At 38.9% G+C, this 24,420-nt stretch overlaps 1 protein-coding gene across 1 annotated transcript; it reads right to left on the bottom strand.

Moving 5' to 3' along the window:
* Positions 1 to 13: 13 nt before the first annotated feature.
* Positions 14 to 6,508, bottom strand: LOC144700287 (Ribophorin I). The gene is made up of 8 exons (XM_078571788.1): positions 6,267 to 6,508; positions 5,349 to 5,393; positions 4,541 to 5,172; positions 4,290 to 4,437; positions 760 to 939; positions 480 to 548; positions 296 to 385; positions 14 to 229 (listed from the first exon to the last, which is right to left on the bottom strand). Exons 1-8 carry the CDS (start codon positions 6,429 to 6,431, stop codon positions 104 to 106), a joined length of 1,455 nt encoding a protein of 484 aa, XP_078427914.1. The 5' UTR covers positions 6,432 to 6,508; the 3' UTR covers positions 14 to 103.
* Positions 6,509 to 24,420: the final 17,912 nt, after the last annotated feature.

Here is a 24,420-nt window from a genome sequence, read left to right as displayed (position 1 = left end):
GCGAAGCCACAAATCCGCGCTAAGAATTTTTAAATTAAAAGAAATAAAAGGAGAGAAGTCTCGGGTATGGGCCGCCAAGGAGAGAAGTGGGCCTCTCATGGGCTCAGCTTTTTCGAATGGAGAAGTCGGCGTGCAGATAGACGGCCCAGGAGACGAAGACGAGGAAAAAGGCCGAAACCAGCATGAGCGGCTCCGCCAGCATCGATATTGGGCTGAACCCATACTCCACCTGCCGGCCCAGACAGGCCCATTTAGCCCAATAATCTTGTATAAATATGACTAGTTCGCTACCCACCTGGAAAAACACGCTGTGCTCGGGCACCACGCGCTCCTTCTCCAGAACCACCGTCGGCCTGCCCCCCACGTCAAGGTATGAGAAGGTGGTCTGCCGTAGGAAAAGAAAGAGAATCCCCAAGAGATCATCGTCAATTCCTGATTGTTATATCATCGGCGAGCTCGAGTTTCGGGAAGATAACCACCTCGATTCTCTGCTTCACGTCAAAGGGGACGGCGACTGATGGCCCCTTGGACCCCTCCGGAAGCACCACCTGCGAGCATCATCTCTTTATCAGATCACATCCACTACTCAAGATCGAAACGATCAGTTTGAAGAAAGGGGAAAGGAGAGTCGGTCGATCAGTTTGAAGAAATCCGCCATCCGATCACTATAGCCGATCGATCGCTGATTGGATTGCCGTAACCCTAATATGCGCACAGCACAAAGAAAGAGAATACCCAAGAGCTGGAGCAAGTTTTTACCTTGATGGTCAAATGGTCAACCACTGTCTCCCTCATAGGACATCCGAAGGTGAAGTTCAGGTAGCGCCTCCCATCGGGCGACTCAAAGAGAAAGTCGTGTAGTGGCAGTTTGTAGCCGATGACAAAGGACGCCTTCCACCCTCCGAACAAGGGGTAACGCGGCTCTATTTCCAGCTCTGACTGCACGAGAGAATCAGATTCGTCTTTTTTTCTGAGCTGCTTGAACGACGAAAGAAGAGAGGTGAAAAAGGAAGAGAAACCAACGCGACACAGAAAGAAAAAAGGTTGCTTTTGAGATGATGTAGATCGATCGGAAACATAACAGAGTGGTATATTCTTGTCCTCTAATTTTTAAGTCCCCCCTCTGTGGTGGATTTGAAATGTTCCTGGCTTAAGAGGATATGTCAGGAAATTATTGTCGATATGAATACAGAGTGTGCGCGACATTCCAACTCGAAATCATCCATCCAAGAGTCTGAACCAGGTTCAATTACAGAACTTCCTAGCAGTATCCCCAGCCGGGAAAAAAAAATTGAACGAGTTCCAGTCCAATCCATCAAACAAATGAACACAATCAGCCAAAACGAATATCCACGATACAGAGGATAAATTCCATCAGTCATTCGTCTTCTTAAAAAAAAAACCCTTTTTGATGAAGTTCTCGGAGAAATACAGACAAGGAAATCTATCTTCGTGTACACTCTGTACACGAAATTTTGCTTGGTTTCAAATTAAACAAGAAACCACAGACGGTCAGCGAGAAAAACAGAAAAAAAAGCTCGATTTGGCGAAGAATGAGGCATTTACGAGGCGCAAGCGTATTCTTCCAGTGAGAAGAACGTAAGAAGTGTCCAAGAAATAAAAATATATGAAAAAAAACAGGGGCACCCAAGAAAAATAAAATAACTAAATGATGCTAGCCGAAGTCCCACAATCCACCCACGCCGAACATTCCTCTCTTGGCAGCTTAAGGAGCGGAGAAGACAACAGGGAGAAGCTCCCCTGTTGATCGTCCTCCTGATTGATCGAGCTCTTCCACAAAAGGATTCGGGTATTGACTAGGAAACAGCATCTCATTGAGTGCCCGTAAGTTGACTTGCATTTTTTTCTTCAACAGGATGATGGGGCTTGCAAAAGTGCTCTGTGATGGTTTGATTCCACAAGCTTGCAAACTAGCTTCTCGATTTCATCATTCTGTGTACAATTGTATCTATAAGGCCCGAGGTTGTTCGGCTGGGCGTGTGACAATTGTTGAATCACGAGGTCAACTTCACTCTTAAGTGGTAATCCCCTCGGATTCTCAAAAACGTGGGCCAACTTACCTCTCAACATTTTTTCCTTGGTCGGACGAAAGCTCTAACAGGACGCTGTCCAATTGATATAGCTCCATCATGCACATATGCGGCTGCTTCAGGGTCTTGGCCAACGCCGTTGGAGGTAGAATGGATTGGGAGAGACCAGGTGAAGTCCCACTTTGAACTTCAGTAATAGCAACACCCAATGAATTTGCGTCGGTCAAAAGGAGAGACATTCTATGTGCATGATCATGTTGATGCTGGTAAGCTTCAAGGGAAAAAATTTGCCACCATGATAATGCCCTGGCTAGAGAACTGTACCTGCAGCAGCTTTACCTGGCCTCGTTTAGTCTGTCCACTGCCCACCATGACTTCAAATCTGACCGAAGAGTCCTTCAGACAATCCAACCTGCTACCCGCTCGCCACTTAAGAAGTTATGGGATGCTCCACTGTCAGTCAGGAACGAGATCTGTTGTCCTACAAACTCACCCTTTAATTTCATTGCCTTGGGATGTGTCCATCCTAACATCGAATTAAATGATACTTGGCCATTAGGAGTGCTGCAACAGCCATGAGTTCTTCCACCTCTGGCTCCCCATTCCCTTCTTCTGGTGGCTCTGCTCCTTTTTGATCCGTTTCCTGAATTAAAAGGATTTGCAATGACTTTTTACATCTATGCCCGGGTGCGAATTCATCATTACACTGGTAACATAGCCCATATCTGATACTATTCATCCATTAATAATAGAAGTGTCCTTCCAGCAACAATATCCCCTTTTTGAAGAATGTTGTCCTTTATTTCTGTATCGTCTCCTATCTTCCCCGAGTTGCGACAGTTGCCCGAGTACTTCTCTTTCTACCCTTTCCCACTATTTTTATTCACAATATTGGTACGGCCTGGGGTCCAAACTTGCCTATGCCTCGCTGGGACAGACCTTCCTCCTTTTGCCGCCATGTTCTCATATGACTGCCAGATGACTTTCAGGTGTTTCTCATCCTCCATCGCTGCTCCCATGATAACACATAGACCACGCGGCTTCTCTTGCTATAATTCTGCTTGAATCTATGGTTTTAATTCTCCATGATGTGTGCCCTGGAATTGGTCGCAAATTAACTAATAGACGCTCAAACTCATCTGTGTATCCCTTCATTGTCCTTGACTGCTTAAATCAATAAAACTTCCCCGAACCTCAGGCCAATCTGAATTTTGAAATCATCCCAGCCATCAAATGTATAATTGTCTTCCTTCCAAACAAACCACTATAACCGGCCTCCCTTGAGACAATTCATTACCTTCGTTCGAAGTACAAACTCGGAAGTAACGCTCCATATTCCATAGCCAGTCTTCAGCATCTTCTTCTCGGAATATCAATGCTTCTGGTTTCGCCTGATTGGTAATCGTGGACACCATTGGCAATGGAAGAGGTACCTTTTCCCCGAGTATATTTTCTCCCGACGCTGACATTGAGCCCTTCTGTAACAGCCTCTTATGTGACGGCCTTCGTCACTTTTTCTAACTTTCGGGAATCCACTCTGAATGCATTGCCTGTCTTCGTCTTTTCTCCTGAAACTGTCATCTCCATTTTAGCTGTTAACTCAATCAGGAGCTTACGCATCTTCTGGAATTCCTCCCTGGTCCAATGGATCTCCTTAAGAACCTTCTTCTGCTCCTGCATCGCAGCTTGACCCATTTCCGCAACCTCCAATTGTGACTCAGATTCCTTCAGTGTCATCATGGTAAGACCACGAGCTCTCATACCAGCGATGCTAGTCAAAGGAATGCAGAAGACAGCCTCCTACCCCTCAACCCAATTCAATCCTCGTGCAGTCTTCACTCTGTTGCTGGAACCGCCCTCATCCGAAGCCCTTCTTCCCGCATAGCCCTCCAAAAACCCCACTCCAGATGATTCGTCCTCCAGTGATGCCCCATCTCCTTCCTATACCCTTATTACCAGGAAGTGATTTCCTTTCCTTCCCCCCCCTGCCGTGACCGTCTCTGGGTGGCTACAGCACACCATTGCCCTGCTGGGCCTTTCATGACATGGTTCCCACCCTAATGGAACATTTTAATGGGAACCATTACACAAATCAGGACCAGTTATTTTATTTTTACCCCTATATTCTTGGGGATGTATTTTTCATCAGCATCATTTTTTTAATATAGAGCACCACAAAAAAATTATGGACCAATCGCATAAAACATTTTGTATAAAACGAGGCAGCTGTCTCTGTACCTTAAGCTGATCACCACGCAAATGCGATGAGGAGATATTCCCGATTGCGTCTCGATAGTACACTGAATGCACCTTAGGGGGCAGCGAGACTAGGAGATGACGGAATGAAGAACCCCCGCTAACCGGGCCCCTAGATTGATATTCCAATCTGGAAAACATAAAAATAAGCCAAAAAAAAAATCTTCATCTTCCAAATAAGGTAACCACAGTTTAACGTCCAAGAATCAAGGAAGAAGGGTTCCAAAAATAACCTGGAAAAAACTCCTTTGTGCCGAGCACCACCGTGATTTAATCTGTAGTGTTCAGTGACCTGAACACTGCCCCAGTGGGAAATTTCAATTATCCGGGTAAGCTCCTCAACAACTGCGAATGGATTGTTGTTCTCAAAATGTACAATAATAGGAGAAACTGAGTAAGGCACGCGGTCCTCGTAAGGTCCATATTTTATTTCTGCCGCGCCAATACTGGTAGGCTCTTCACGTGAATAAGATTCTATCCGTTTGCTTGGAGTTTTGATGAATGTAGTTTGTTCTAGGATGTGGTATGGCGACAGTATGAATGCTGAATCATGGTAATATACGAGTTGTGTTTCTGATTGGCCGATTTCAGCTGGAAACGGTGTCAAAGCATGCGTTTGAACCAGCAGCACCTCCAACACAGTAGTCAAACCTGGCTTTAGAGGATTATTCAGGGAAATTGAGAAAAGATAAGGTTCATCTGTGGTATCAGACGAAGCTGTGGGTTTAACTACAAGAGGAATGTAAGCCTTCTTTTTGCGTTTCCCTTCTGGTACGGATGCTTTTATGAGAGAAATAGATTTGCCTTGGGTCGAGGAAAATGCGAGTATTACTTCAACGGCATCAGATGATCCAATATTTTCTACCTGGAAAAATGATGAACAAATGAATAAAAATAAAAAACGATGTGCGATAATAGACAGGACAGCCAAACTAGACAGTCTCAGAATTTGTCGGCCTGATAATATTGCGCAGTCCAGGAACCGTAGAAACCGTCAGACCCAAACAACAGAAGGCATCATATGAAAGAGATTGGACATACCTTTAAAGTCAAATAGGCTCTTACGATAGAAGAAGTCAAATCGATCTGCATTCAGGAAAAAAAAACAGATGAATGATAGATGACCGATCCCGAAACATGTCGTGTCCTCTCAAAACTTATCAGTATGTGCATAACTATTCCTTTCAACGTCAAGATGAAAGTCGGCCGATCATAGCAGGAAAGTAAACCACCGGAGTATTCACAGAAACTCGAGGTATTCGGAATTTTGAATTAGCATCTGAAGTTTTTACATAAAAAGCAAGTAATGCTATAAGCTTATACCAGATGATTACCATAAGATCTAGAGAGGACATCAACAAATTATCCACCCACCAGACACTCGTTTGCACTTTTCATGAGAATGAAAGTCGAAAGAAACTCCTTTGTGCGGACGGGCCAGTTCATGGATAAATATCCAAGTAAAGTAAAAACTCGGAAGCGACAAGAAAAATATTCCTCTAGGTACGAGGGAACATGATTTTTCGAAAATCACAAAACCCTAGTACTGGGTCATACGTCCTCATCAAATTCGAGCACAAATGCATCGAAAAAACCGTTTGAATAGATCCGTGAGATAAATAAAACAATAAGTATTTGATATCAAAACATCTACAAATGAGACAGATCAAAACTAGCCCACCGATAGATGAGGCTATTTCACAACTTCCGGGAACACGTGATGACGTTTTAGAGTACGAATGTTTCAGCTCAACCCTTTAATTCAGGCCGGAAGAGATCGGCCCAGAAAAACCCAAGCTCGACGGAGATCACGATCAAAACGAAAATCTTGTGAACGAAAATAAGAGACCGCCGTGTGCATTATCCAGAGCGATGGGATAGCATAATCGGCAAAGCTTGAACCACTTTCTGAAGTTAACGAGAATGAATCAGATCTGGGATGGGAGTAGTGAACATTACCCTTCTCTCAGCGTTGACGATTCGAATCTCAGGGTGGGATGCGGATGATACGAGGATGGAGAGAAGACAGGAGACGACAAGCAGAGAAGGCAGAGCAAGACGTTGAGTTAGGGGACCAAATTCAAGGGCCCTTCCGAGCCCCCTGAAGCCGCACCTTTCCTCCATTGTTTGTGCTGCGAGTTCCGCCGATCTAGTAAGCAGTAGGTGAAGTAAATTGTCGTTACCCTACTCCATGAAAGCTCGCTCAAGCTCGAGCTGCTTTCACGGATATTTATTGGGCCGACATCCTAAACAGGCCCATAACTGCTTGTCCCGTGTAGGCCCGCCTTCAGTCAACCGGACCGGGCGGGTAGGTAAAACAGGTTTAGGTCCAACAGACAAATCGAGCCGCAGCCGGAAATAAACTATTAAATATTTACTTAATATTTTTTTATAAATTTCTAAAAATATAAATCTAACTTGCCAAGGAGGTTTCTATTGGCTCAGCATAGCCGCCATATATTTGACTATCCGTGGGTACCCTACTGATGTAGAGGATATTTAACATTACAATAAACGTAAATTTTACACTTTGACTTGGACATTGACTAGTCAACCTGACCAGACTGGGACCGAAGAAGAACAAACAGGAGCCGGACCAAAGTTTATATAAGGTTTAGGTCTTTTGCTAAAAACCCAGACCAGACAGGGACCTTCAAACCCTAGTTAGTAGTGTGCGGTGGTTTGACTCGGATCAGATCATTGACTTTTGACCATGAAACTAACGATAAAAATTTAGATCAGGTCGATATTTTAATTTGATTATGTGCTCGTGAGCAGTATCAGCAAAATTAATCATACAATTGATACTCTGAACAATATCATACAAGGATTTATGACGGTATCATACGAGTTAATCAAATATATAGAAAAACTGGAGTACCAAAAAAAAATCTCAACTACTTTTACCTTTCTTTGCAAGTGTTATAACTAATCTTCCTTCTCTTCAGTTTCATATTTACAATATTTTAAATCATCTGCCGAACTAAACTTTTGAAACCTACATTATGGTACTCTTTAGATTGCTAATTTTAGTAGAAAAAAAACTACAGATCGAAGTGTAGATGTTAAGCGACCTGATGAGACTCTGGTCCATATAAGGTCCTAATCTCAAGAAACTAAAAGTCATTAGTAATTTACTCACATTATGGCTCCTTGGTATAGCTTTTTTGTTCTCTTAGTTGGTTTTCAAACACCATTGTAAAAACATCATGATTTTTTTGAGTTCACACAATTCAATATCATATACGATTAAACATAAAAAGTAGGTGTCTTTTAAAAAACTTTGACAATCAAACAAAAAATTCAAATTTAAAAGTCATTATATCATATTTTTTCACTTGATGTGATGGTTCCTAGTTCAAATCTCAACATTTGCAAGGAGTCATAGAGCATGGGACAACTAGCCATCAGATTAAAGCATTTAAAAAAGTTGACAACCATTTGTTCCTTGACAAAGTGATAAGTGTAAGCTTATGGGTATTATGTCAGCATCTTAATTTATACTTAAGAAATAATATATAAAATAAAATTTTCACCCAATACACTGCATATATTATAGGGTAATACATCAATCCACATTCAAAATATATTCAAATAGTATTGCTTAATCTTGGAATTGAAAGACATATGTTTAGAAGTTAAAATATAGTTTAGGATTTTTTGGATTTTATATAAATTTATATAATTTTCTTGGATTTATATAGAACAGAAAAGATAAGACAAACTATAAAAAATAATTTATATACTTTTATTTCTTGGATATTTTGATAGAGTTTTTGAAAATTTTAAAGCTGAGTGAGTAGAAAATATAAATAGGATTTTTAGTTTTTTTTTATTAAATTTTTCTTCCACTGGGCCACGGCGGCAGATGGTATCACCTTTGTCAACATGAACCAAATGAACTGATTTGACATGGGTTACCAGCCCGACTACTGGAACCGACGAGATTGGCCATTTTGTTTGTTCTAGCTGACATGGCTAACCTGACAGACATCAACAATCCTGATGACGCGACAGACTGAGCCAACCAGATCAAATGGTCACTTCCTACCTGTGACCTAACCAACATTACAGATTTCACCAACTTATGTGCTCAATCTGATTGATGTGATCAACCCCTTGGGTAGGACTGACCAAACTTACTCGATCAATCTCACTAACATGACTGACAAATTGATCCTACACATCAACCCAACGATCATGACTGATATAGACAACTTGACAGACATTGCTGACCCATGCAATGGGTCAAAATTGACTTGACTGACATCAACAACCCATAAGATGGGTACAAACCGACTTGATCGACATGATTGACCCACCCAAAGGGACCAACCCAATAGACCTCATCGATTAAACTGATGTCACTAGGTCAATAAGGGTTTAAATCCACAATGAACTTGGCTGATTATGAAATTTATCACAAATCATCAAATCAAATTATGAAACGAGACGATACATTTGATGAAGATGTGTTTTAAGAAAATAGACTGATCAATAATTCCAACATGTCCAAGACGATGAGCATCATACAAGGACTAAATAAATAGCATGGAAACAAATTATAGAGAGAAAAACGGATGATGAGAAAGAATAGTGAAAACAAACTTTGATATACAATGACCTAAAGTCTAAAAAAATGTGATTGTGAAAAAAACACAACTTTTATCAGCAGGAGGCATTGGCAGATCAATCTAATTCACACATGAATCGAGTCTCCCTATGCAATCCAATCGTTCACAATACAAGCGATTGAGGGAAAATAGCCATGGTAAAGGGTGTTTCTATTCAATAATTAAAAATAAATTCTGTTATTTCTAGTTTTTAACCTTAGAATAAATTTCATAAAAATATCAAAAAATATTATTCATCGTCAGTATCCTCTTCCTTGACTTTAATTATAGCAAATTATACGAAATTGAACGTCTACTTTTATCCTTCCCCACGGTAAATAAATTAGGATAAATTCCATTTTTTAGTATTATTAAATTTATATTAAAATAAAAAATATTTGATGTTACATAAAATTCTAAAAACTCTAAAAAAACTCCTTAAAAGATGTTTTTCGCTCCCATACTCATTTCTTTCATTTTCAAATTCTAAAGTTACAAATTGAATTTCTTCCTCTTTGTGGGTGTACCTATTATCATGTATTATTTATAGAGTACTAGTTAAAAAATCATTTGAAATATTATTTCTTGTGACTAAGATATAACAAAAGCTAAGACCCCCAAAAATTTTGATTTATCACCTGTACGTGCTATGCGAGACATTAAACATAAATACCATGCAGCAAAGGTGTCTGCACAGGTTAATGGGAATAGTATCTGGCATCTAAGGTCGTGAATTAGCCTCTAGGTCGACAATTCTATGTACAAGAAGGCACAGGTATGTTAAGACCACTAGCTGATGATAGGTGTAGATAAATACCAATTTTATGTAAGGGTGCAAGGAAGATGCAATGTTGGATGTTAGTTTTTGAATCAAAATAAAATTTACATGAGTAGCTTCTGTCCAATTGAAATGTAGGCATCCAAGATCAATGTTGGATGTTACATGAGAATACTACTTTATCCAGTGTAGAGCTATGATCCTCAAACCATTTTATTATCATTTCATGAATGCATGTTCAGATATTACAAGACAACAACGACCTCCATTATTATCCAAAGCTTTGTTCTCGTGGAGAAGTTGGTAAATCTGTCAAAATTTTTATCCTAAATATTTGTATACTCTTTCAAGTTATCCCATTTTTCATGAGTGACAATGAGGCTTCTATGTTGTGGATTGAGGATGCCAGCAATGTTGACGAAATTTGTCTTATTATCGTGTGTAGAGACCAACTTGTTGACTTTAGAATTCCGCATATTTGTCATGTCTAGAGGTAGCTAGTTGAAGTTTGCAACCCTACTTCTTGCACATATTGTGGTGCTTCTTAGTAAATTGCATAAATCTATTGATAATGGATATTAACTATTTGAAAAGTGATAAATCCAGCCTCCTTGAGGAAGGCTTGCTTTGAGAATAGTTTTCTCCATTGCAAATATTCTTTTGTGTCTTCATACTTCAGGTCATCGATCACACCTTTCTTTTTACATACAAGCCCAACTTGGATGACTAAATGAATTACATGAACGAGGCATGGAACGTGATAATCAACTACGAATATAAGATTCACATCTTCTAAACTTTTGATAGGATCCTGATCATCTTCCCATTGTTCAAAGTGTTGGAACTTGTAATCCCTCCAACCCGAGATCAAAAGAGGGGGAAAGGTCAAAATTAAAAAGGATTAAAAATTGAAACATGAGTCATACATTTGCTTTAATCCCAAAATCTTTGAGACCTTTTTAGTAAAACTTTACTCATACAATCCCTTGTGTATCCCACAATTTATTTAATGGTAAGTGTTGGGTTCAAGTGGTCTAGAACTGGATGAAGACGAGGATTCCACGTTGTGGAAGATATGTAACTGAATCAAACGGCATTGATAAAACCATTGAACGAAGTACCTCGACACAGATTGCATCTGTGAATTTTTGGGTCTCTGAGCGAGATGAGTAAGTATTCAAGTGTGCAGCCTCTAGATGTATCCACGTGATCCTGGACACATCGAATCTCCACCTTCTTGTTAACGAGCCTTGTTCAATCTATGTCGTCGTCATTACATCTTATACAAAAAATCTGTAGAAGGGAGAAGACGTTACATCTTATATAAAAATCTCGTTACGTTGTCCCAATCACATCGCGAGTGGAGAAGAGGTGTGGGGAGAAGGGAGAAGAAGGGTAAGGCCCTTGAAAAAATCTGGCTTGAGAGAATTTCATTCATGGCCTTCCCATATTTATACTAAGTGGATATTTTTCATAAAAAATCCCTAAAACTTAAGTATATCTTCCAACGTCCAAAAGATCATTTGTGTGCGACCCTCTAGGCCCATGTATTTGTCTATTTAATTGATTCGGGCTGCCCAATAACCTTTATTGGCCTTATAAATTAATTAACTATGTCATCATACAGATTAATAATGTCGGATTGATTTAACCCAATTAATAGGTTGAGCCTCCAACACGTGTGGTGCCAAGCTACACCTCGTGCTCTAGAAGATACAAATGAGTGTGTATTAACTCACTCACGGAACCTGTTCATCATCGATTATGTGTATGTTTAGTTCCTAATCCACTTGATGCTCCTAGGACGACTTAGGGTATGGTCAAATGGTAAACCTAATCGGTCATCTGAGTTAGTACTAATGTATGTGGAAATCATAAGAGAACTCTTCTTTTGATATTTCAGTACCTTGGCCAAGAACTTCATCGCATCGTCTTCCTTGAGCTGTCACCTCTTATACTATCTTGATCACTCAATTGTCTTCGTGAACTTCTTAATGCCCTTGAACTAAGACTATTTAGGATCCCATGACTAGGGACACGTAGGTCATAGTCAAATTACAACTCTCCGTCCACAAGACGTCTTAGGTGTCTCAGGTCTAAGGACCACTAACAAAAACGTGACATTAGTCAACCTAATTGATAATTTGGTATAATACCATTCAGGGTTTAGTATGGATCAATTCATTGAAATCTTTCCACTAAAGAGCACCCAATGTCTATCCTTAGTGTCTCCACACTAATGGCTACGGGAATGGCCATACTCATCATATGAGTGAGGCTAGATCATGTTCTTCTATCCGGATACTTCGATATCCTTCTCGCATATCCTTCGAATAGGAATATTTAGAACACATGCTTAAAGACTACTGATCTCCATATTATGACCGCATCATAATTCACTAAGTCAGATCATGTATTCGTAGATTTTATTATAAGCATCACACGTGCACTATAATGAATATGTTGTATTAATGAACATGGAATGAGACATGGAATGTGTGATTGGTTTGTCACCCACATAAATTTCCACCAGTAAGAACCTTGTCATGCAATGTGCACATAACATCAACCCAATGCTCAATGATGCCTTAAGAGGTCAATTATCATTTTCTCTTGTCCACACATAAAATGTAAGTGATATGCTCTCAATTTTCAGCTAGTGGTTTTCTGGAATTTCTCAAAGTTGGCATTTACAAGGATCATCATGCAACTTAGAAGTTTGGTATATACGTTATAAATTTCTCACAACACTAGGTCCACCTAATGAATCTATAGAAAATATCAAGCATGCAATTTCCTCTTTGGTTGTTATTTTGTCGATTCCTAAAAATAAATGGCTTGATAACTACATGGACAACACCACATAACAGTATGATCATTGACATTTTGTTATACAAAATTCCCCTCAGATCATCATGTATCTTATTATACGATTTCTCAAGGTGCCTCCAAACGATAATCATACTAATCTATTTGTTCATCTCGAAAGTGACTCCGTAGCATGGATTGACCTTGGAACATAGTTCACCCACATACATAAGGTTAAAATTTATAGAATTCTCCATCAATTTAAACCTTGAAGCATACTTCTAGTTCCTGGCCATAAACTCCACATCACCAATTTCACCATAGTCGTTCATCATGTCCACTATACTCATATAGACAATGTGAATGTTATCATGAAACACATCACCTAGAGATTCATTTCTTGAATCCCTCTCGCCCATCATAGCTAGTAGCCAAAAAAATTCATGCCCCATTATACTCACTCTCAACAACTTCTAGTAGAGTGATGAATTCAATATTTTTCTACTGTGTGGAAAGTAAAACTATGTGCATGAGAATGTCACAAACTGTCACACTCAATATCCATGCTAAATTTTAGTGTCTATTAATTTTCATATCTTATTTACAAGTCATATTAGATTTTCAAACAAAGTACAAAAGACAAACCATGGTCGACATGGACCATTACATCCATGTCGACTTGATAAAATCAAATTGGATCAATAAAAGTATGCTTTTTATTTTTCTTTACCATATATTTTATATTTGCACTAGCATTATTCACCATTTAAGGATAAAATGATAAATTTAAGATTTATCTTGCTAAGCCCTGTTTTATATATTCTATTGATTTTTGCAACTAAACCCATTTGACTCCTTATACTCAAGTGGATTTCTCGCATCTTCTTGGAGTTAATTTGAGAAACAGGACTTAGGTAAATACAATGATGAGTTTGAAATACAAATGGGAGAAAATTAGAAACTCAAGCCATGTAATAGATAATAAGAAGAGACCCAATATAGAAGAAGCCCACTCTGGAATCCCATTCAAACTTCCTTAAGGACCGGGTTAACTAAAGGCAAACATTATGGAACTAACCCACAATATGAATTTGAAAGGTCTATTTTCAAATCTAAGCTAAAAATTAAGGAACTCCTAGCCCTTCAAACCCTTGAAATTAAATCCAATGGTTGAAAGAGCTAGGGCACTTCTATTTATTCTCTTCTCCTCTTTCTTTGTACATCATCTTGGATTTTTTTCTCCGAACTTGTTGTTGGAGGCCTAGTGCATCAGATTTACTTGATACATTCTTGTTATAGGGGTGTTCAAGATTCTTGGAGAAAGAGCACCACTTGGCCCTTGGGGGAAGTGAAAATAAGGTTTATATGATCTCATGAATGTTTGATTTCAATTTTCTCACTATATTGTCTAGGTAAACATTCCTGAGGATAATAAACTTCAAGCTTTCCAACGCATCAAACAACACTAAAAATTTCCTCATGTAGCAAAAGTTACAGCGATCTCTGTCAACTACTTGTTTCTATCAGAATTTTAACGCGAAGTGCGGCCTAAGGAACTATTTGTCCTTAAAGTTGATTTTTTCCCCTAAAAGAGTAGACAAAAATTAAAAACATAAGAAATTATTATAAATAACATAAATATTTAATTTTAATTATTTAAAATAGGTTTGACTAGGTTTCCATCGTCTAGTTGATTTTCTGTACAGAAAATAGTTCAAATCCAAAATATTTGAAATCAACAAAAAAATATTTTACAATATATTTGAATTACAATTTACTATCTCATTACTTGTTCCTCGTGGATTTTACCCTCTCACACCCTATTCTAAATAAGGAAAAAATTTTAAATAATTTTGCATAAATTAAAGCCTTAAAATGACTCATTTCACCCAAATTCTGATTCATCAGACTTTAATCTTGATGTGACATGTATTCTCATGGTTGATGAAAGTCCCATACTAAAATAACACCTTGACCATAAAGTGCATAATATCATCAAGACACAACAATGACAAAATTAAATAAATAAAACAAACATAAAATAAAAAATGTTAAAACGTTGACACAAACATTGAATGGTCCATGTAGTTTCAGAAATTAGATGAATTTTTTTGTGATATCAAAAAATAACTTTAATCGTCAAAAAAAATCCTAGAGATAAATATTTTATGTTTTTTAAAGTGAATACGAAGATTTTATGCTATAAAATAATTCTATAAACCTCTAAAATCATAACATAATGTGGTGAAGTCTTAATGCTTGAATCATTAAAAAGAATTAAATATTTTATTTATATTAATAGAAATGCCTTTCTAGCATATTGGTAGCACCCTTGAATCACTCATACGAGTATGGTTTTGAATCAAGGCTTTCACAAGAAAAAAATACTATTAAACTTTTGTGATTGATTTAAAATGATGAATTACATTGCATTTGATCACAATATATCATACAACTCCATTAACCCCAATCACAAAAGTTTGATTAATCCATTGAATTGTATCACATCACATCAGATAGGTGGACCTATATGACCCTAATTAGGTTGAGTTGATCCCTTAAATCAGGTCTGACCTGGTCTACCAAATTGACCTAATTAACTCCGTCCACCTGGCCTGGTCAAGGCCCACCTGATGCAGGTAGGTTCCAGCTCAATCTGTCGAGCCGCCTAGCACCCACATAACATTGGTGGATTGGTTCAGACCCAATTTTCAGGTCAATTGTCGGCCACACAACACATGTGTACCTACTTTGTGTGGGTAGTCACCAGGCATGTGATTGGGCATACACAATGACCCACCAAACATGGGTCCGACATGGTCTGCAAATGCACATCCCCATGCAGGAAGCCCTATGATCCCCAAAGAAGACCATAGAATGTCCCAAAGAGACTAGTATTTAGTGTTGACACCCAACACTAAGGATAGTGCAAGCAGTAGCGTTGGTTTTCTCTAGAATTAACACCCAAAAAACCCCAAATGGTGTCAAATGACAAATTTTTAGACACCATCTAATGAGATTTTTTGAAAATTATCTTCACCAATGCCTTTTAAGTGTGAGCCTCTCTTTGACACCTCTGTTGGGTTCTTTGTTTGTGGTTAATTTTGTGAAATCATATTTCATACAATAAAAGATATGAATCCAATCACACTTTATAAATAAATCATTAGATGATTATGTCGCCAAGTATGGAATTACTTTAACCCTTGACTTTCTCCCTAGAAGAGTTTCTTTAAGCCGTTCATTTGTACAGCCTTTAGACGTATCAATGTAGTCGATCCGATAATGGTTCTCGCCTTCTCCTTCTCTAACTATCCTATAAATTCTAATATATCTTTTCACCATCGAGTATAACTGGTAGAGGTAGTAGGTTAAGGATAAAAAAGTACAAAGAGTTGTTCAATTTTAACTATCACAAGCACCTAAATATCATTTTTACTTATTTAGAATTTTTTTTATAAAATCCTCGTAACTTTTCGTATGTTTGCTAATATTCATAGATCTTACCTGTGTGATCCTCTAGACCTATTTATCATTTTAGTTTTGAACTTTAATGGACCAATACTATTTACTGTCCAAACTTATTAATTTCCAATATTGACATGTAAATTAATTAATCAATGATCAATTCATCCCAATCAATAGTTTAAGTTTCCAACACATGGGGTGTGAAGCAATAGCTCATGCTCTAAAAGATACACAATAATAAATAATATCGATGATGGAACATTTTCCATCATTACAGTATATGTATTAGCCTTCTTCTTCATGAAACTCCCAAATGACTAAGGGTATGAATAACCATTAAATCCCAATCAGTCATTAGAATTCACACATATACATAGTAGAGATCATTAGACAATGCCTTCTCCAATTTTTCCACGACCATGGCCTGGACTTTAATGTGTTCTTCCTTGAGTCAATCTCCTCTCATACTAAGGACATACAAACCCAACATGACCACTCAATTACCTTTGTATCCTCTTTTTTTATATTTGAGCTAAGGCATTTGAATCCCATGAGTAGGGGCATGTAAGTCATAGTAAAATATAGCCTTTCATCCATGAGACATCTTCGGTGTCTTAGGACAAAGAAACACTTATACGACCATGACATGAAACAACTTATTGATGTTAAGTAATTCATATGGATACTGCACAAATATGCATACAAATAAATTCAGTAAACGCTTTCTCTAAGGTGTGCCCATTATATATCCATAGTGTATCTACAACGACGGCCATGGGATCAACTATTCTTATTACACAAGTGGATTAGATAGTTCTTTTGTTTCTATATTGCTTGACATATGTCTCAAGTATCCACTAAAATGGAATATTTAGAGTACATGTTTTAGAATAGAGGCCAGCGCATTATTTGAAACGAGGAATGTTTACATTTTCATATACTTATATATCTTTTATTTAAAGTTTCACATAAATATCATATTTGAATTATTTGATAAATATATGTTAAAATAATATTTATGAATATCATATTGAGTAATGTTTGTGAAAATATTTAAGAAATAGAGCCTATGATTGTGTGATTTGATTGAAGATTAGGTAAACTGACTGTTGGATTTTGTGCCTTTGTTCAATCATGCAAAACAAGTATTTCCATGGATGTGAAAGTGCTAATCGATTCAAAATAGATCTATGAAATCATACATCACATGTACCTTATGGGGAACTTATTCCTCCATTGACCTTCTCACTTTGAGGTCATTTTGAAGCCATTCACATGCCCGACCTCTATAAGTATCCACGCAATCGTGTTGCTCTTGGATCTCCAACTCTTCTTCTTCAACTCTCAGTGAATACTTGATTGATCTTCTCACATCAAGACACTATCCTTGGTTGAGTAAAGAATAGAGCAGTGTGGAGAAAGGGGGAACTCTCAATTTTGACTCTCGGGTGCTTAAAATGATTGAACCTTCCCAATTTATATATTATCAAAAATAATGTCAGACGTCGTCAATGGCGTCGCCCTAACGGAGATGTAACTACATGATGCAATGAAGCCGTGGATGAGTGTACGTGCAAGTCTGACTTGTGGTAATTTGCCAAATTTTGAGCTTCGAGGCAGGCGATTGATGACACTACGGTGCCGAAGAGAATAATTCCGTAGGGGCTCGCACGTAATGGACATGCTCGGCCCGTACCTAGGAAATCACTCGTGACGTAGTTTTCTCGATAATTTCTCTCAACTAATCTTACCCGAGCGCGGTGGAGTGCAACAAAAAATATACTGGAAGATGTAATTTAACTGACGAGCAAGGAGAACGGCGTACCTTGACAGGGGCGACGTTCGTCTTCGATGCCTTTGTCGATGCACAGACTTGTGTGAGTAGGAACGGAGGAGAAATGCCGAGGAGGGGTAGCTCGATATGCGGCGATGGTGGGGCGAAAGAGCGAGGTGTTGAAGACAGGGGGCGAAGATGAGAGGAGGAGCGATAAGACAGCACGGGCTGTTGAGATGACCTGGGGGGCGGCACTCCAAATAGGTTGGTGCATAGATGCAATGGGAGCAAGAACGAGGCTGCATGGAGCACAGATTTACAGCCAACGGAGCATGATGCTCTATAGTTACGTAGGTTTTGGCCTTGAGGGGGCCAGTTGAGATGCTGACAATCCCGGGAGAATCTCAGTCTAGTGAGACAACATAGACCTTGTTTTCGGCACCACAGAAATGTCGTTGGGGGAACAATTGGCTCGTCCAATGCAAAATGATACGGGCTCCAGGTTCTGATGGATCGAGAGCTTCTACCATCTAGAGGTCGTTGACCCCAAAGGTGCTCCCACAAGACGAAGATCCAACATCAGAACTGGGAGTGTTGTCGTAGGAATTCTAGTGACCATGGGCTAGTAAAAAATCCCATCGTCGTCGCGAGTCGACAGTTGCGACAGGCCCTGCCAAAACCCTCACACGGGGAAGGGAATGATGAAATCACAATGCCGCAAGGGGTTGGCTGCGATGGGAATCACCTCAGAACTCTTACTCAGGTGGTCACGATGGGGAGTCAGTTGTCGGTTGGCTCCGCTGATCTGTGACGCGCGTTGCGCGGCCAATGTACTACACGATCACAGCTGTAGGCAGAAGTCTAAGGCCAGATGGTAGCGGGTCCGCGGAGCAACGGGACAGCGAACGTCGATCGGGACAAAGGTCTTTGCATGATCATGGGGCTGGTTTGAGGCAACCGGCGGGAGCCAGGACCAGGAGGAAAAGAGCAATGGTCCTTTCTTCCTGTGAACGTCGCAAAGGGAGTATGCAGGCTCGGCGACTAGTCGTCAAGATTCCGTCAGCAGAGGTTGGAATTCCGCATGCGCAATAACGTGAATTTGCGGTAGAGGGTGTTGTAACCTCATCGATGGTCGGTCGCTCACGGCAAGCTCGATCTCTTCCACTTTCCCTCAGTCTTCCCACCTTCTTCCTCTTCTGCTTCTTCCCCCCCTTATCTTCCTCCCTCTCTTCTCCTTTCTTCTTCTGGCGAGAACTGATAATGGAACTGTAACTACCAACAATAAACTCACACCTGAGAATGTGGCGATGCCCATCATGGCCTTATACACATGGGCGGCCTATTTACACATGGTCCAACAAAGGGAGGATCTAATAAGGGATCCCTTTTACAATATAAATAAAGAAGCTAGGGAAATTAAAACGACACAAAATAAATGATATGGACGGATAAAATGATACAGACACGAAAACACAATGATATGGATGATGAAAAAGAAAACATGATAGATTGGAAAATGAAACAAGCACCAGTGGCAAGGAATTCAAATCAGTTGGTTGCGCGGTCATGCTCCTCACACGGGGCGTTAAACCTAGATTTCTTCACTGTAGCCTTGGTGTGTCGATCGTGCAGCGCGCGACCCGGTGGGTTTTCGATGATGATGATGAAACCGTCGATGATGTGGTGGCAATCCCGGATGGGCATTCTCCATCAAAAAACCTTCACTTAAGTTTTTCTCAAAAACCCAACATGATAAGCCACATCTAAGTATCATGATAAGCCAAAAATAGGGGTAGAAATTATGCAATTTTTAGCCCTTGTCATTGTAAATTTTAGCTTATGCAATAAAATTTATAAGAACTCTACTTAGGATGTATAGTGATAAGTACGAGTGTCGTCCAAGGGAAGCTAGTAAGGAATTCGATTTGATGATCGTATTGGTAGTTTAACCCTAATTAAAGTGAATTTGATCTTCAATGAGGATCAAGTCACCCTAATTAGAGGAGAAGTTTAGAAAAAGGGGGGTTAGAAGAGATGAGATGACTAGAAGAAATATGGAGCTCTAAATTGTCTTCTTTGATCCTAATAAAAGGATCCAAGAGGTCAATTAGAGAGGTTAAAAGGGAAGTTTTGATGTGAGATTGGCTGGTTTTTTTAAGTTTGATAATTCAGAAATGAAATGTGGTAATTTGAATTCCTAAAAATTAAATCTAATTTTTTTAGAGTTTTTTCTTAAGAATGCAGTTGAATGCCTAGTTAAATCCCTCAATTTCTCCTCTCAATCCTAATCCGGGCTTGTACATGCCGCTCAAGCCAAGCGATTTAGAAGTTCAGATCAGAATCGAGAAAAAGGAACAAACAACTTAACTAATTTCATTCAAAATGCATCAAAATTCAAATACAATGAAGGGAAAAAGTACCAAACAAGTTGATCCAGGCTGGGGCTCCTCTCTGTCTTGCAGCTGTGATAGAGCACCATCAAGAATGACCCCTCCCTCTCGAAATTCGGCTTTTATACCTAGGTAAAATAGAATAAATTACCATTTTACCTCTAATTAGTAATTAATTTATATCTATCGATACAGGCTTGATCTCAATGATCCAACCACACAGATATAAAGAGGGGATCACTATGAGAAAATCCATAAAAAAATCATCTCAATCGGACTTATGGATCAAAAGTTAAGAGTAAATGAATTTAAACCAATGTGAGCCATTGGATTAATCATTCATTTATTTATTAATTTTTTTCTTACCCGCAGGCTGAGGTGTCGCCCTCTCATTGGTGGCGCCGATTCAACTTCTTCAGGAGGGTGCTCTCTCCTTGCGCCATGTACCCTTGGCGAAAATAAGAAAACAAAAGAAATATTCAAAAGGCGGGATTTTCGTACATTTTGATACGCACCTTTGCGTGCGTCTGCACGCGGAAGCTTCCATTGAAAACGTGCCACGTCACCGCCCGTGCGTGGGCTTAGCATGCGTCGCACGGGCGGTAATCTTACCGCCATTGACCTCTACCATTGACCGCCGTCAGATTTTCATCCTGCGGTTGCGATGAGGCCACGTCGTCGACCCCAGAAATCGATCTGAAATTTATGCTTAAATCCTTTGCAAAATAAGTATTTGCCATCTGACGCCGCCCAAAAAATATTTATAGATATACCCCTTTGCGCATTCTCTCTCCTCTGCTTTTCTTCTAAAATATTAAAACAATAAATAAGTAATTGCAATAAAACCCTGGAGAATTTCAAATTAGATCTTTACGCCTGCAGTGGCGACCGAGAGCTGTTTTCAGGTCTTTTGCAATGAAAGTTTGAAAAGCGGCCCTTCAATGTTCATAAATTATAAAAATACTTTTTCTTTTCTTATAAATATACCGTTTTGCCTTGAAATAAATACATTTCCTCTTCAAATAAATCTCAGAAAAATCCTAAAAATTCGTAGAAAATTCTTAAAAATTCTAGAAAATTCACTGATTCATCCCCATGCTGATAAATGTCGAAAGTAAATATTAAATGTCCCATTTTCATTCAAAAAGAGTTATTTCAAGCTTCAATAATTCCTTTAAAATTCATAAAATTAACAGAAAATTAGGGGAAAATCAGAAATCACTTGAAAACACTATTTTCATGTAAATATATGATAACGACCCCATTTTAAGCTCTTTAAATGCATAAAATTGTGCTAATAACATGAAATAAAGACAGAAATTAGGGTGTTATCAAATCACATAAAATATATGTTATTTACCATCTCTCTCCCATCTACCTTTTGTGCATATCGCATGCTAGTTTCTTGCTCTAATACCCAAACATGCAAAAAACACAAACAAAATAAGACTTTGCAAGGTAGTGGGTAAATATGGAGCCATAGCCATGACAAGAGAATATGACATTTTTGTTGTGTTAGTGGAAGAAGAGGCAACAGGAGGAAGAAGACGCTTTGGGGAAGAGGTTGCTGGTACTACCACAGTCATTATAATTAATTGATTCAATATTATCGCCACTAATTTTGACACTGCTCGAGGATGTCATAAGGGAGTCTGGTTGGATCAACAACACAATTTAGAATTTCTTTGGTTATGCGGGCCTAATTTGTCCTCAACACAATTAGATTTAGGGAGAATTCAAAGACATACAAGCTCGACAATATAAAATCAAGTGGATAAAAAATGTGTTTTTATACATTGTTTTATAGCCACTTATTTTAAGTTTACATGTGCATTATTCATCATTTAGTTATAAAATGAGAAAATATTGAACTATTGTCTTAAGTGTTATTTTTCATAGCCCATTGATTTCTGAGTCTAACACCACTTGATTCCATAGTCTCATTTTATTTTTTTCTCTCGTATTATTGGAGTTCTGATTGAAGTACACAACTCACGTAAATTAAATGGTGGTTTCTATATGGAAAAAGGACAAAAATAGAAGCCAAAAACCACAAACGTTTCCATGGGAAGGAATTCAAGCAACAACATGAACTTAAAGACTCATTTAAGACTCATTTAAGGACTTACGCAAATTAGATGGCACTAGTTTGGAAAAATAGAGGCAAGAGTTATGAAACTAACCAACAATTAAAATTTGAAAATTTTATTTCTATGTCTGGAAAATAAGGGGCATGTATCCATCATGTAGTTAAATCCTCGTAGATATATCACAAGATATGATGTTTAGCATATTTCCATCCATTTAATATATTTTGCCGTCGTCTTGTTTATCATAATACGTTCCCTCTCACATTATGTTGTTGTCAGCCTTGAGCATCACATTTTTTTATCTATTATTTTTCAACAAGAGTTTGGAAGATAGATATTTCAATTTGACTAAGATTATTGGAGAAAATAAACACCAATTTTTCCTAAGTGGAAGAGACAACAATGTTTGATTTAATTCATCCACCTTTTGTTGCAAATAAAGACTCATTTGAATAACCTGGGCGAAAATCTTTTGAATCCCATCAACCACACCAACAAATTCCTCATTCAGTAGAAGTTTGAACATTTTTCGTTGACCTCACACCTCAAATCCTTGATGTCTACATCTGTCGGCTTTATGTTAGAAAAGGTTGTTTTTCGAGCACCAAACAACGTTAAATTAGTTTATTTTGATCTATTTCATGCTCTAAGAATGCCTTGAAATTCTTCAAAATATTACAACACCAGTATGATGCATCATGAATAAATAAACATGTATTTTGTTATTTAAATCAGTTTTTAGTTATTATTGTTTTTAATACATTTTAATTCCTAGTCCATATCTAAATCTCCAAATATACATATCTATATGCACTAAAATTTAATTAAAAAACTTTAAAGTACATTTGAACTGAAATTTACTCTCTTGTTTTTAATACTTTTATAATTATCATTTCTTAAATCAGAGCATTAAAAGGACATATATTATTCAATATGTGATATGTGGAGGCTTGTCGGATGGTCTGGCCATTGCGTGTTTAAGCAGATCTGCTAGTTGGAGTTTGAGGCACACAGGATACTCCATCTCCTTTGTCGCCCTCCAATCAAGAGCAACCCTCTTAGTTGCATAAAGTACTGGATACCAACATAAAGAGTAGGAAGATCAGCACAGTACTACATACGATGTTAGCATTAAACATTACCATAATTATTTTTATCATACATATATTTGAAATCATTAATAATTATGAGACCTTCTTTCTTCATAGGGCAGACCTTTGGTTTCGTGTCTGAAAGCGGTACCTTTACTTTTTTGAAAAAAGCATTAAAGGCATATTTCACCATTAATCATTTTTTCTGTTGAAGTTATGATATGAAAAATCCATGCCAAATCGAGCTTTGAGTTATAGTGCAGCGTCAACGAAAATGGTAGGGGGTTGCTTTTAACAATGAATTTTTAACTTTGCCATTGACTTTGTGGAATTCAACTATGGTGTTGACTTTTTTCTTTGACTTTGACATTGCTGAGTCAATCTTAGTGGACTAAGATCAGACCACAAAAGCCATTGACCGAACCAAGACCGGACTGGTCTTTAGGCGTGGGTTTAGGTTTTTTGCTGAAAACCTAGACAGATATATATGCTGCCATCCCCACTACTTCATTAATGTCAACCCCCGACCGCCGCCCGCGGCCCAACAAAAGTGGGTCCCTGGGCCCACTATCAGTTGGGGTGGGCCAGTGCAAGGGCCCACCAGCCTAATGAAGACGGAAGCCCTGGTGGGCCCCGGCCCAAGGAGCAAGAGTCGCGACAGGACAGGAATAAGAGGGCCGACATCGCCCCGTCGCCTATCGTGTCGTGGACCCGCCCCGGCAATTCATTAATGGGCCGGCCAGCGTCGAGCCCTCCCGGCTCGGCCCGGGTGGGAATTTTCACCATGTTCGGTATGGGATAAGTTTTTAAGGTTGCTCTGCGCAGGAGATTTCCTCCGCGTGGCGGCGCCGCCGGGCGAATTCGTGGTCCACGCTGATCCGATCGGGGGGAGGGGTCCTGTCGTGGCTCATCCACGGGGACCATGCGCCACCGTCCTCCCTCTAGAGAGAGAGATAGCCAGACCCATCCAGAGACGGGGAGAGAGATAGCGATATGTAGAGAGAGAGATGGAGTTTTTGGTATGTTTGTGTGTGTGTGGTGAGGGGGGGTCGCTAGCCGCTAGTCTCCAGTCTCTAGTCGCTAGTCGCTAACTCGCTACTC

The sequence above is a fragment of the Wolffia australiana genome, chromosome 2 (genome assembly GCF_029677425.1).
Source record: "Wolffia australiana isolate 7733 chromosome 2, ASM2967742v1".
NCBI lineage: Eukaryota > Viridiplantae > Streptophyta > Magnoliopsida > Alismatales > Araceae > Wolffia > Wolffia australiana.
The sequence above is the reverse complement of the archived record's forward strand: the minus strand, read 5'-3'. Positions and strand labels throughout refer to the sequence as shown.

Excerpts from the sequence above, each read along its gene's own strand:
- LOC144700287 (XM_078571788.1), bottom strand. The coding sequence starts at position 6,431 with ATGGAGGAAAGGTGCGGCTTCAGGGGGCTCGGAAGGGCCCTTGAATTT. Across the intron at positions 940-4,289 it reads TGCGTGGTGATCAGCTTAAG|TCAGAGCTGGAAATAGAGCC; the intron begins GTACAGAGACAG and ends TCTCTCGTGCAG. Across the intron at positions 386-479 it reads ACGTGAAGCAGAGAATCGAG|ACCACCTTCTCATACCTTGA; the intron begins GTGGTTATCTTC and ends TTCCTACGGCAG.